Source organism: Meleagris gallopavo, chromosome 6 (genome assembly GCF_905368555.1).
Source record: "Meleagris gallopavo chromosome 6, MGAL_WU_HG_1.1, whole genome shotgun sequence".
NCBI lineage: Eukaryota > Metazoa > Chordata > Aves > Galliformes > Phasianidae > Meleagris > Meleagris gallopavo.
The window spans coordinates 9,200,206-9,215,176 of record NC_139409.1 but is presented as its reverse complement, the minus strand read 5'-3'; the positions used below and the strand labels follow the sequence as shown (position 1 = coordinate 9,215,176).

At 37.3% G+C, this 14,971-nt stretch overlaps 1 protein-coding gene across 2 annotated transcripts in view; it reads left to right on the top strand.

Moving 5' to 3' along the window:
- PTPRN2 (protein tyrosine phosphatase receptor type N2) overlaps positions 1-14,971 on the top strand; it is a 622,129-nt gene that overhangs the window by 198,799 nt on the left and 408,359 nt on the right. For both annotated transcript variants that reach the window (XM_085227026.1, XM_085227025.1), the window contains exon 4: positions 10,249-10,366. In XM_085227026.1, coding sequence (XP_085083152.1) covers positions 10,249-10,366 — 118 coding nt within the window. The remainder of the gene's footprint in view (positions 1-10,248; positions 10,367-14,971) is intronic.

Genomic DNA, 14,971 nt, shown 5'->3' with positions numbered 1-14,971 from the left:
ATGTCATATGTTAGTAAAGTAAAATCAATGCCTACAAAAGCAGTTTATTTTATATACAGACATAGAAATTAATGCTGAGTAGGAATAGCAAAGTAACAGTAGCATCTTCAATTTGTGTTGCCCTGTGTTTATATTTCACTGACTGTTGTAAATAGAACAAGTCAGTCCTAGGTTATGGTTGACTCTATGCAACAAATAGCTCTAAAGTGTAGAATAAAATTATTATTTCCCTAAAACAAACAAACAAACAAAAAAATGTTTTCCATTTTCCCGCTATTAGGTATTAGTATGGTGTGAGGTGGTGTGAATAGGGAATACCAGCTGAAGGCCAAGTTTGTTAGAAGTAAATGGGTGAAGCAGGACATTTTCAGGAGTTTATTCACTTATTGCTCTTTTCCAAGATTTGTGCCTTCGATAAGGTAGTAAAAGCCATTTCCTAACCAGATTGCCTTGTTGGGCTTTAAACTTGGGGAGCTGAACCATGAACATTTTGGTGTGAGAGATGGGCAATTCTCTGTGTTTCTGTTCTTGTACTGGGAACTGCATGGAGCTCTTGGGCACCATATCTCTTGAATATATTTACAGGAATGTTTGTTCAGGATTTCATTATTGTGGAGCAGTGATCTGGTCAATGAAACACAGATCTCACAATGAATAACAATATGCTTTTAAAAGATACGTGACAGCCTGACTCGTATTTTGCATCTTCTGCTATGAATTAGCTTAAATTGCCATCACAGCAATCAGATTGATTGCTGCTGGTTTCATCTATCACGACTGTTATAAACTGCTGATAATTAAGGCTGCATTACATTTTTCAGTATTATTTATATGTGCCTATTAAGAAGTTTATAGACAAAGAGAATAATCAATATTACCTTCTGATTACATATATACCTCGCTTAAAAATAACTAATATGCAGGCTTTTTTTCCTTAACATATGGGAAAAATGCATGTGACATTTTTAATCAGGATACCCTGAGGAAGTAGAAAATAAGATACACGAACATTCCACCACATCAAAAGTATGGTAGTGGGTAGTGCTTGATTATCTAGAAATATATCACTGTTTCTTAATGCTAGCAGCCACTGATCAGAAGACTTATCTTCTGTAACAATACTAAGTGAAAGCAATAAATATGAGCTACACCACTGATGTTTTTGATGTCTCACTTTGTTGTTTGATCTAAAGGAGATCTGCTGGTCTGTATGCCATTCAGAACTGCTGATGGACACATTTTTGGAGCGAATGGTATTTTTGAAATTGCATTCACTTTCTTGATATTAGTTGCTAGTCCTTAAACAGCAGAAACACACCAAAGACAAGGAAAAAAGTGACTACCTGCTGTTTAGTTAATGAAACCTCACTGTCTCTCCTGGTGGACCCTGTTTTTCCCACTGCTTCTTGTTTACGCTGGTGCAGCTCTGTGATACAGGAATGTATCGCAAAATAAAACACATCTTTAACCCCTGATGTTGTTTTTTAGAATATTCATTTTGCAAATAGAGAAATGAGTCACTGATTTTGTGTTGTGTCACAAGCTGAGATGAAGGTGAAGGAGGCAAAGGCCATCAGTTCCATGATGTACGTGCAGTTGGTCCCTGTTGCTGCTGATAGCTCGTGTGTAGCTCAGCCTGCAGATCCAGGCTGCATCTCTGATCTTTGCTCAGAGGAAGTTCTCTATTTCTTTTGGAGCACAATGGGTTATTGCAGGTCTGTGCTCAAGGGTGAACTTTAGTCATGTTAAGTGATTGGATAGCTCAGGATGTTCAGGTTTAATTGACCTTTTAGACCCTTAAAATGAGATACAATGGCTTCCTGGAAAGCTAGAGTTATCATATTCCCTCTTTGTGTTTTATGTAAGTGTTATTACATCATGGCATGCTTTGAGGCATTTTGTTAATGTCAGAGTTCCCAGTAAATGCCATTTAGATCTTGCAACTTTTGATGGTTATGAGCAAAAAACTTTTTGAAGTGATTTATTATAAATGAACATTAGCTAGAACTGTCCTTACCAAGATTGAAACTGTAGGGGCTGTTATTTTGTATCTGATTGTTTTTGTTCTTCCAGTATAAATATTTTAGTTCACTGACAAACTTACTCAAAAAACTCACTCGGATTGAAATTCTTCTTGCTAGTGGCATTGTGATAAAACCAAATAACAGCTCATATGCACAACACATTTTAAGTATTCAGAGACTAACACTGAAAGGCAGTAAAGGAGCTAGAAAAGCTAGAAAATACAGAATGCCCAGCTGATAAAGTGTCAGTGCAAATCTGTGAATCAGCATTCCATGAGTTGTCCAAAAATTTTATTAAGGCTCACCAATTATGAAGTATGAAACGAGGGAAAATTTATATCAGGTAGTAAGCCGTGTCAGTCAGAACTTCTCTCCCCAAACTTGTTTCTTTGTTTGCTAAAATAAGTTAAATAGCCTCATTTTTACCCGCAGGCATCAGCTGGATGTGCCAAGAAATAGTGCATCTTAGTAATTTGTTAATCGTAACTGAGTTGTAGGTCAGAGTCCTGGATGCACAAGTCAAAAATGCCTAAATGAAGAAATATCTGACATGCCATGTAAAGTGTATTGCGTCCTCTGCTGCAGTTGTTGGAAGGTCTAAACCCAAAAAGTTTGTGTCTGAAAGAGAACAGGAAGAAGATAATTGAAATATTCCTTGGATTGAAAATGCTATGCTGCTGTTCTGGATTACACAAACCCCCATATGATGCATTTTTTGTACTTGGGGTGAGTTCAGAATGAGACCTGGCGAGTGTTAATCAGCTGTTTAAGGGAACAGTGTGCCATACAAGTTGCTCATCTTTGCTTCAGGCGAATCAGCTTGACTCACATACTGTCCTGGAAAGCACCCACCTTTTGGCCACCAACGTCTTTGCAAGATTCCTACAGTAACCCTAACTTCTGCAACTGTTCTGTTTTATTAAGAACAATAGCAACAATAATAATTGTTGTTATTGCTGAGAAAAAGTCCTCCTCAAGGAATTTAGAGTCTGAGAGAAATGACTTAAAAGTGAAAAATGGAAGACAATTTCACACAAACTGTGTAGATACAGTTATGGATGTTTCTGAAATTTAAAGTTACCAAAGATATAGCGTTTTCTGCTACTATTTGCATTGGTCTTGATCACCCTGTGCACCTACTGCAGAAGGCTTTGCTCTGGCTCATCCTGATGTTCCTCTCATACTGTTGTATGCTAGTCTGTACATTGATCATAAAGACATATATTCAGAACTAAATGCCAAGAGGCATTTGCAACAGCAGACATTGCTATACTGCCCAGTATTGCACTCCTGCATATTGACTTTGCATCAGCAATTGAAAGCCCTCATCTGACAGCCAAAAGTTGATTTTTCACAAACAACAGTGAGAGATCAGCAGTTACAAGAAGTGGTGGTAGGAACCACTACATGGATCTGAAAGAACAGTTCTGCTCTGAGGCGTTTAAAAATACATGAAGAACCGTAGAAGTGAGATGAATTTGCTCGCATATGTATAACCTGCTTATCCACATAATTTTCTATGCTAATTTAAGTGCCAGGACATTTCTGACCAATTCTGCCTTGTTACAGGTGATGTTTTAATTCCCAGATTGAAGGCACTTCAAAAGTGCTTTCCAAGGAACAGCATTTTTCAGACAATAAGGCTGTCATCCTACTGTTAGCATGAAATGAAATGGATAAAATAAAATGAGAAGGAAGACCTGCTGATTTTATATGCATTGTTAACTCCTATTTGGACAATATCTCCATTCTTAGCACTGTATAGTCTAGCACTATAACTGAGTTACAATATGAAAAATATCCCTTATTATGAAATGGGTGAATGGAAGTTTAGAATGGTGCAAGACGTCATGGAAAGGAATAATAAAAAAGAAAAGGAATGAGAAAGAAATTAAAAGAAAAGAAAAGAAAATGATATTTTAACAGAAAAGGAAAGATTACCACTATAGCATAATAGGAGGTTGCAGAGGAGATGGTAATGATGGCTGTTTCACCGTGTAGAACGACAGTCGGGCTTTTTAGGTTAAATCTAGAATATTCACCTACACTTGGATGTGCTTGTCAGATAACACACGTGAATTCACAGTTCTGTGAAACAAGCAAAGCCACTTCTTCTTTTAGTATTATCTTAAGTGTATGTGAATGTTTCCTTGTGTTCCTGGAAACTCCTTGGACTGACAGTATTGAGGACGTGTCTGTGCATGGTGCAGGGGCAGGAGAAATGGAGGAACAGAGGATACACCTTTACTCACCATATATTAATTTGATTGGTTTTTTGATGAGTATGTCACAGCTAAGATGTTCCAGAGAGCTTTCAAGTTAAAGATATAACTGACCATGAATTAAATTTAGGTTGAGCATTCATATAAAGCTGTAACCATGAAATGAGCTCCATTTTGCATACCTTACTTCATAAAATTATTTTCTGTATACAGAACCATCTGCTTTCAAGGTTGGGGGTCATTGGTTTATGAGAAGGTTTTAAGACATAGTGGATAGCATAGGATTTATGTCAAGGATCTGCAGTCTTTTTCGTGTCTGTTCTATTCTAGTCTATGGAAAATAACCTCTTGTGGCTGGAAATTACATTATATATTTTTACATTATTCCATTATTCTTTTCTTACTATCAGCTCTAGTGGCAGAAAAATCTTATATAAGACTTAGAAACTTTAGCTTGTACAAACCAATTATTTGTATCTGTCCACATGAGCTGAAATAAAGGTAAGGAAACATTGCATACTAGGTCCTGTGAGAGTATTTTATAATCTTCCTGGCAAATGAAGCACTCATTTGGCTTTTTCAAATGACAGAAATTCCAAAAAAACAGAAGAGAAAAGCCGTCCCTCTACCTTCTGGGATAGTTACTTAGAGTAAATTAAAATCCAAGCTGTAAAAAGATCATGGTAGTAATTTAATTCTGTGGAGATTATCGCTTTTATGTATAATAAAACAATACATGAAAATTTGAAAGTGTGATCCTTAGGCATCCCTTTCATCTGTTCTTTCAAGTGCAGAAGCTTTTTGCCTTCTGAGTGTGAGTGAATTGCTGCTGAATGCAGAGACTGAACCTCTTGCATATTGCAGAGTAGTTCCTCCTAGAATTTCCAAAACCTTACCAGTGTAAAACTTGGGATTCAATACAACTGAGACCATTACCACAGAGCAGGAGTGATGATGGCTGCTTGTAGCTCCAAGCTGTTTCTTCAAATACAGGCTGTGCCAGGGTTTTTTTTTGACCCAGAAAACAAAAAATGTTGGGCCAGAGCAAGAAAAAATAGAGCAAGTTCTCGTGGAAATGTGACACAAAACTGTGCTGCCAGATTTTCTTCTGCTTTCACAGAAACCATTTTCAGTCACAATTTTCAGAATAAATAAATACGCCAAACCAAAGATCCAGGGAGTTAGATGCTGTGGCACACCAGTTTATAGTGAAAGCTGGCTGTGACATTTACTGTGCAGAGGTGGATTTAACTTCTCTATTATTTTTGCCATTAACCTGCCATTGTCAGTTGTTTTACAAAATTGCTTTTGGAAGAAGCTCTAGTTTTCTTTTCTGTAACTGGAAACATCAAGATTTTATCTTTTGGCTACATTCTTAGGTAGAAAAAACACTACTTGAAAAAATGGGTTTTGATATACAGTCAGTATTAAAGCCACAATTTTATGTTAGTATTGAAAAGTGGACATTACTGAGATCTGAAAAGGGAGATGTGGGATGCAAAGAAGTGCAGCTCCTCTGGAGGATGTGGAAGGGCAACCTGCAGAAAACCACGTCTATATGTTGAGCTGTCTGTTGTGAAAGTTAGGGAAGAAAGCCAATCATTCCAAGTTCTGCAGGTGTTCTGACAGCTCAGGTAGGCATTAATGGTTTGCAACACATGGCATGGGAGATGAAACTCTCTGAGCTCCACAACTGAGAATTTCCTCGCTGAAATGAAGAAGCAGTTGAAGGAAGGTCAGAGAAAAACCTATTTTACTGTAGACTGTACAGGGACAAAATGAATAATAAAACCAAAAAGTGGAAAAAAATTAACGTCACAACTGAAAAATAGTAATATGTTATGGCTTCAAGTGTGAATACTTCTGAGGTTTTTTGGCATTTTTATACGAGGATTTTCCTGACAAAGAAGGATCAGGCTTGAGTATATTGGTTTCTGCCAATATATAATAATCTCCTGTCACTTTGAATGGACTTGATATGTAAAAATCATTTTGTTGCCAAAATATTGATGCAGAACTAATCATTTTGGATTTCAAGTGGCACAAGACAGGAAGGGCCCTGCATTAGGCTGTCACACACAGGTCTCAGTGAAAGTGCCCAGAGATCTCCCTGTGAAGCCTGAGCATCCTTCCCATCCTGCTGGGGAAGGCTTGCACAAATCCTCAGGCACTAAGAACTGTTAGTGTTGCAAAGACTTAATTTGGGCTCTGCTGATGTACACCACACTGCCTTTGAAAAGTTAAAAGCTGTAGTTTTCCTGCTTGGGCATTCAGAGGAATAAAAATTGTTTGTGCCAATGATTCTAAATTAGAGCAAATTAAGAGAGAGAAGTAGCAGAAGATTTCAACAGTTGCTAATTAATTTGCATGCATTATAGATGTGGTCAGACATATCTGCAAAGGCATCAAATTTCTGTAAGATGAAAAACAGAGTCTAAACCAAAGTAAAGGGTGCCAATACATAGAAAAATTGAACAGCCAAGAAAAGAAAATACATACTTGAATTCTGATTATTTAAAAATAATTTGGTGTGGCAAAACCAGTGAAGCAGGTTAAAAATAAAATTGATGTGAAATGATCTTTTTTTGGAGACAGAACCTAATATTTTCTTTGCCAATGTGCATTTGTGAAAGCAGTAGTAGTAGTGGTTGGCAACCCTGCCTATGGCAGGGTGTTGGAGCTTGATGCTCTTTAGGGTCTCTTCCAACCCCTGTTCTAGGATTCTGTGACTGATTTTTAGTTTAAAACCCAAAGCAATAATTAAAATTTTGACTGTCACTAAGGTGAAGCATTACTTCTTGTGGGGAAGGTTTATTTCTCTAGGGTTTTTTGTTGTTGTTGTTTGTTTGTTTGTTTTCATGAGGACTCACAACCCAGTGTTATTCAGCCAACAGCAATTCTTTTGTCTGTATCACTTTGGGGTTCGTCAGCCTCCTTCTGTTTGTGCATTGGCTTTGCTATTGATGGGAACCCAGGGCTGGGAAGTGCGAGCTCTGGGCAGACCTGCAGCAGCACAGGGCTCACCAGGCTGCGTGTCCCTGTGCCGCTCTCCACTAATGACATGGAAGTAATGTGTGTACAAGAGCACCCTGTGATCCTGCTCAGCCAGCGGAGAGAAATCGCTGTAATTGGGTGGAGAGTGGGACGCTGGTGCTAGGTGTGACATGGGAGACAAAGGGAACAGGAAATCACCATCCGGCGTCGTATGCTCCTTCTCAACTTTAATTCTGATTGCAGCTGTCAGCGTGGTGTTAGAGTTCTTGAATGTGCTATTCTGTTGAGCTCAGTGTGTGGGAGAGATGTTTTTTTGAAACTGAAACAATGGTGGGAAATGATTGGTGTAAGGTTGGCTTTGAACACGTTGCAGTTCTGGAGGCAGTTACGTAAGGAGCAGCAATGCTAACTAATTGCAGAGGGGAGATTTCCTGGAACTAGATAAAATTTGCATTTTCATCCGTGCATTTTATCTCTTATCTAAGTTAGAAATGCTGGGAGATACATCTGAGAAAGCGTATTCCCTTAATTCTACTTTCTTAAGCTCTTCTGTTTTGCTTTCACTTATTGGTACTCCTTTAACACCACAGCTGTATGTTCTTTTGTCAATATTAAGTACTGTATCTTAAAATTGTGCAGCCGGAGAAAGAAAATACATCCAATTAAGCAAAATACACATGGCCATTGAGTCCTGGGATCGCAATGGTTTGTTTTGCTTTTTTTCAAAAACGATTTTCTGGAGGCATAAAGACATACCTAACTAATGACACCTCTGTCTGCTCCCAAATACGTTGCTTGGGACTGAGAGAGATTAATTTCCTGTCTTTATGCAGATGCTGCAGAGATGAGCTCTTTCATGCTTTAATTTGAACAAAACTCTTGAGAGAGATTCTGTGTGTTTTTCTTCAAAGTTTACAGTAATTACTGAATAATTGTTAGCATTTAATAGGGCCAGTGTTGGAGTGGAGTTGGAAAGGGAAATTGCAGTGATTTTGGAAACACGGTTCATAAATTAGTAGTTTGATAGATATGCTAATTATTTATATAAATGTGTATTTCAACCAAACTTCTTTGTTGCACTTCTAAACTTGAATGTTGTCACTCTTCTTTCTTCCACATGATTTTATAGCACCACTAAAAATGTGTAATGCTAGACAACAGAGATGTAAACTCGAACAAACACACATATATAAACCTCCCTGCAAAAATAATTTCAGTACCACTACACTAAAATAATTGCATGTGCTACGTGACTCATTTTTGTGTATTCACATAAAAACTTGTTCTGAGCAGCCTTAGACTGATTTGAGTCCATCTATTTCTATGGCACATCTGAAAAAGCGAGATTTGCATTTGAAAAGGATGAATCAGATCTAAAAATATCCCGGAGATTCTTCCTTCTCCCAGTGGTGTGGAATTGTCTACTGTACCCATAAACATCTACCATGATTTCAGGTGAAGTTTTTTTTTCAATAAACTTGGGTAACATTTTTATTTAAGAAGAGGCATCAAAGAGGATTTTTTGTTTGTGGAAGCCCATGCATATTTACATGGGTTCCAGATTGTTTATTATTATTTTCATTAGTGGGGAAAAAAAAAAGTTAATGCTGCAGTACACCTATATTTTTTCCAAAAGTGGAAGTTTTCTCTACTAAAATTTGCCTAAATCCCAGACTGCAGCACAGTCTGAATACTCCTTAGGCCTGTCTTACACCCAGCTTCTTTATGTATCTCCTACTGAAGCTGAAAATTTGATAAATGTTACAGTTATTTATACTTCTGCATGCTCAGAACCGTCCAGGCCTATGTAAACAGACAACGAATTCAACCTTCATACCCTGTAAGAATTGAAGAAAACAACTCTTTTTGAAGAGCTTGCGGGATAAAGCACTCATCCAAGAAGTGAGATGGCCGAGTTCTGGGTTCTGCTGAGGCTGGTGGTCCTGAGTGTGCCTACACCAACACATCTGTTGTTGACTGCGAATGCAGCAGAAATTTATAGCGTGTGCCTGAAGCAGAACTGAACCAGAAATGCCTCTTCTGAGGCTGGTTCTAACAGGCAGATGTGTCTCTTCCCATCTGCAGCTAGGGCGGATTTTTCTTTAGGTGGTTTCTTTTAGGAAGATATTAGCAAGATCACCATATCTGGAGCTTTTATCGATATTCATTTGGGGGTTTTGTGGTGTTTTATAGTGTGTGGTGTAAAAGAAATTCACTGCAATTATGCGATATTTAGTTATTAGATAATTGCAGATAATTACACAGGCAAGTTCTGTGAACTAAAGTATTGCTGTAACATCTAAAATCTACAAATTGGATAACAATTATGTTTATAATTATATCATTATTCTAAGTATAATTACCATGAGATTGGCAGTGCATGTAATTAATGAGTAATTACTGGAATTTGCCTTTGCAATTGTACTTCCCCTTGTTGTAAAGTTCTTTGTCACAACATTTAATATAAAGATAAAATAAATTGACCTCCACATGTTTTATATTAAAACTCAAAACATTTTTTCCACTGCAATACGAGCTCCTTAGTAGTCTAAAAGTGTAGTTTAATGGAGAGAGCTGAAAAGGGTCAGTGTGATGAGAATGGGGGAGAAGTGAACAGATCACCTCTGGGAAACAACTATTTGATGGATACTAGCATTCAGAATTAAGATGCTTTGTCTTTTAATGTCCAGTTACTGAAATATCTCTTTTCAATAGCTATCCTCAAAGAACTCTTTTTTATGTATATAAAAATTGTAAGTAGCTAGAGTTGTGTAAAAATAAAGCCTTTCAAAATTTCATTGTTTTATCTTCTGTCTTTCTATCATGCTACGAAAAGCTTAACAAAATTTCTTATAGGAGAGAGGAGTCACTAGTTTACTCTTGGATTCATGTTCAACAAAGCTGCTTTTTTTTTTTTTTTTTCTTATATAGGACATATTCTTGACAAACTTCCAAGCTCCTAAACAGTGACTTCCTTTTTTTTTGTTTGTTTGTCTGTCTTTTTTCAGGTTTTACCTGGCAAGATGACTATACGCAGCATGTCATTGGTCAGGAACTCTCAAACATCCACAAAATCCACAACAGACACCCTGAGATCTTTGCATCTGAAACATCTGATACAGGAAGGTAAATCTTCTACGGTATTTTTGCATAGTAGGCTTTGAGGAGTCTTGGCAAATGATGGGAATTTGAAGCTGAGTTAAATGCATTGCTAAAACTGCTCTGTGTGTGACAAATAGAAAACAACTGAACAACAGCACTTGAAACTGGTAGGAAAATAGTGGATAGAATGGATTAAAACTCTCAGCCCTTTTCTTCTCATTATCATCAGGTTAAGAAAATATTAAGTTGTTAGTTTAGGTGTCTGAAAGCCAAACATCAGGTCTTCTATCTGTTCATGCACTGTCTAGTCTCAGTTCAGCCAGCTGTACTTAAGACTGGCTTTCAAAAGCAGACTTGTACAGCAGTTCTTTCACAGGAAGCATTTCAGTTTTGTTTTGTCTCAGTTTGTTTTGATTTAAGTCATAATCTGACCCAGTGCTTTGCACGTATTGCAATCTACTCAATATAAAAGAAACAGAAACATATCTTATAATCACAGTATCATACACTTCAGGAGTGCAGTAAGATAGAAGTTTAACTTGTAAAAACAGACAGGAATCTATCATTTGTCATAAAGCTGATAACTTCACATGGTAGTATCCAAAATCTGTTCTCATTCCTGAGGTGCTCTAAATGCCATTACTGTGTGCGTTACTCTGTGTGCTATCAGAAATGATTTTGAAGATCTTGTGGGATATTTTTTTTATATGTGATGAGTATATCTAGAACTTTTATTCATGCGATTTTGATAAAATAGGCCAGATTTCTGCAAAATCAAATCAGCATTCTGCAGTGTTCCCAATTCATACTTGCACAAAAAATAAATATAGAAGAAGATACATGAGAAACAATGTAGGTTTAGATTAGGAACAGATGATCACTTTTAGGAGTTCCTGTTGGAATTGGATTAGAGCCGTCTTGTATTTTTAACTAGAGATATACATGAAAAAAAAAATAATTGTGTACTGACACTTCAGGCATTTCAGGTACATCAGATTTTCAAACGTGTTCCACTTAGAGCAGTTCCCGTTGTGGATAGATTTTCTGAAGTTACCAAGCTGTGCCTCTGAAAGCATTGTCTTATGTGCCAACAGTTTAAAACGTTAATTGATTTTTCTGGTTGTCCATTTGCAATGTATTCTGTAGGTCAGAGAACAGTAGGAACTTTTTCCTTGTCTTCTTGTAGTTTCTAATAAAATTTGTTTTAAGCCCACTGTGCACATATACTTGCTAAAGGATTATCAGATAATAATTAAATAATTAAAAAAGCAACTTTCTGTAGGTATCTGATTATCAAAGAAACATTATGGCACGAAGACCTTTTATTAAGAGTCAAGTGTGTAATAAGACAATATGAAGTCATATTAATGAGTCATTAATCCCCAGAGTGTTAGTGAGAGCAAGAAGAGAGATCCAGACACTTGAAAGGTAAATTGACTTAGGCTAAATTACTCGTATGAAATGTGATAGAAGACATGGTATTCATCTTAAAAAAGCCCTGAAATGGGGAGCTTGTTTTCAAGATGAAAGTTTGTTCTTTGGTGGCTAACTGGAGTGTACATGGCATTTCCTGGGTCCTTATTAAATTTCAAAAAAAAAAACAAAAAAACGTTCTTAAAAGAGGATCCAAGATAAAGGAAAAGAAATCCATTCTGCACATTTCTGCACATAGGGAATAAATGTCAGTTGTGTTCATCGGTGCAATTAGGCAAAACCACAAACGTTTCCAACAAACTTCAAAAGTATAAAGTGGGGTATAGCATTATTTCTATAATAAAACCATCAAGTCACTAATAAGATTCTCACAGCATTTTAAAAGGTGAATCTCTTTATTCTAAATTGTGATACCTATTAATAGAGAACATTCCAGAAAAACTTAATATCCGAGGTGCAGAGGTGTATTTCTATGAAGAAGCTCCCAAAGTGCTGTTTCTTGTAGGAATTGTATAATTATTTCTGTGGATAAATAATTCTTTAGGTTATTGTCTTTATACATTTTGGTTCTTTGAATGCTAAGTCTTTTTTCAGAACTAGTTAAAACTGAAAATACTCCCAAATAAGTGCACAAGAACTCAACTGGCAGTCATTTCTCTTACACACTAGGTGCTTTTAGATGTTGCACTTTCATCCATTGTCCAATATCATTTTGTTAAGTTTAAAGGAAATATTTTAATTCAGTTTCAATAATAGCTTATTTAATGTGTTTGACTTTCTGTGTTAACAAGATGAACAACAGTGATACACTGCTGAACTACAAAGATTTTAACAAATCTTTCAGATGTACTTGAGGGTTTTATTAAAGTTGTCTTCAACTGAAATGTAATCCTTTGTTAGCCTTTTATATTTTAATTGTTATTTTTCAGTTTGTAATATAAAATATTACATCTAATATGGAATTTAAACATAATTTGAGATCAATTACTATCTCCATAAGAAAAATTAGGAAATGTACATCTCAGATTTTGCGTTTAGCACCAGTGAGAGCAATTACATAGTGTAAATAATAGTTTGAAAAGCTAACCTAAAAATTGTCTTTTATCTGAGCATTCAGTACCCATTAGCTCTAGTGGAAATCCTCAGGGCAGAATTTGGTCTAGTATTACCATTTTCACTTCCTTTTCAAAGCTAACGAAGAAAGGAGATGTTAGAATTAAATGATGAATGAAAGATGAGTGCTTTAAACTGGGATACCTTCTGTGGTGAGAACCTCTTTGGATTAGTTCATCTCTACTGAAGCAGAAAGCATACTGCCCAGCTCTTTCTAAAAGTGCAGAACAGTTTTAGCCTGGCTTAAATTCAAAAGTAGTTGGATAATTTTACCTGTGCATCCACCCTCTGCCATAAGGCAGAATTTAGAGCTCTGGAATAAAAGAAAAATATGAACAGAACGAGCAGAAAGCAAGACTTTCAAGCTCTCTATAATGTTCCAGGCATCCTACCTTCATTTTCTTACAACGGAGTGCTTGATGGGTAGCTGGTGGAATTGGAGTTGCACCATCTTGAAGTTACACAAAATGGCTTTGGAGGCCCTCAGCATGGGAATACAGGAAGGGCAATGCAGACTGTCCTTTCTTGCAGTGAATTTAGGTATATTCTGGGGAGAGGAGAGGATACTGACAGTATAATTGAGGATGGGGGTTCACAGGCATTGAGTAAGTCTCAGAGTTGTGTAAATTGTCCTAGGTGTGAGGAGACCTCCAGGCTGAGAAAATAGAAAGGTGTAGGAAGGCTTCCACAGCCTTGGTCCCATTGCTGAGGACTTGCTGTGCTCTCAGCCTGGGGAGATCGAGTCACACCAGCCAGGGGGGCAAGTCAGACCCAGGCCTCCCACTCCATGATGCATCTCTGAAGCACACAGATCCCTTGCTGAAGCAGAAAAATGAAATTTTCCTCACTTAGGATCTGCCCCTTGGTGGATGGAGATGGAGGCTTTTTTTTCTGCTTCTTCAAAGTGAGCAACCCTGTGAGAACTATTGGTTGCAGTGCTACCGCAGCAAATTAGATCATTAATTTTATTTATCGGTATGAAATTAGTCGAGACATGCGTTAGATACAGCTATGGGCATTGAAGGAAATGTTGCTTCTGCTATGCATGAAGTAATATAATTATACCCAAGATTTGGAAAATGAGATAATGGTAGTCTTTCAAGCTGTGTCCCTAAATATGCACCGTGACATAAGCTTACAGTGGCCTGGAAGTGTTGAGAGCAAAATAATGCCTTGTCTTCCTGAGCTGGAAAGCTGCTCCACCTGGAATTGTTCTTCACTGGAGATGTCTGTGAACAGATAGGTAGGAAATGCTGACACCTCTCTCAAAACAAGCATTGGCACAGGCTACCCAGAGAGGTGGTGGATGCCCTGTCCCTGGGGACATTCAAGATCAGGCTGTACAGGGCTCTGAGCACCTGATGGAGCTGTAGATGTCCCGGTTCATTGCAGAGGAGTCGGACCAGATAACTTTTAAAGATCCATTCCAACTCAAAAGATTCTGTGAACAGTATGCTACTCACAGGCAAGGAAGCAGACTGAGAACCCTCCCTCTGCTGTTTTGCACGTGGAGGGAAACAGTTGCTGGTGTTGACATTTAAATTATCATAATCATTGACGTGTTGTTGAGATAGATGAGGAGAGGTGGTAATAATTCAGATTCACTGCACACAGCACTCTACACACAGTCCTGTGTAAGAGCTTCTACGCTGCTGTTGTTTAATCACCTTTTCAGCTCTTCTTCACAAACATCAGTGAGTTCTGTCTAAAAAAGTCAGGAAACACAGCTATTCTGTGATTCCCAAATGCATGAGAAGATCACAAGAGATGCTTTTTTGCCATCTCAGTGTTTCCTTGTTAAACTTTTTGCTAAAGCTGACTTGCTTAGTCCAGGAGTACACGTATCCTGTAAATTACGTGAGGACGAAACTGTGCTGTTCTTATTGTGTAGCAAATTTTAGAAATCTCAGAACCATCCCGTATCTTTTTGGGGATGCATTTTAGTCATGCATAGTTTCTTTCTATTTTTTCTTTCTTTCTTTTTTTTTTTCCACAAATTTCTTCTGAATGTGACTGCCTCCATGTAGGCATTTATTTGATTTACTCTTGGATCATTAACTTTGATTCATGCAATAAATTGTT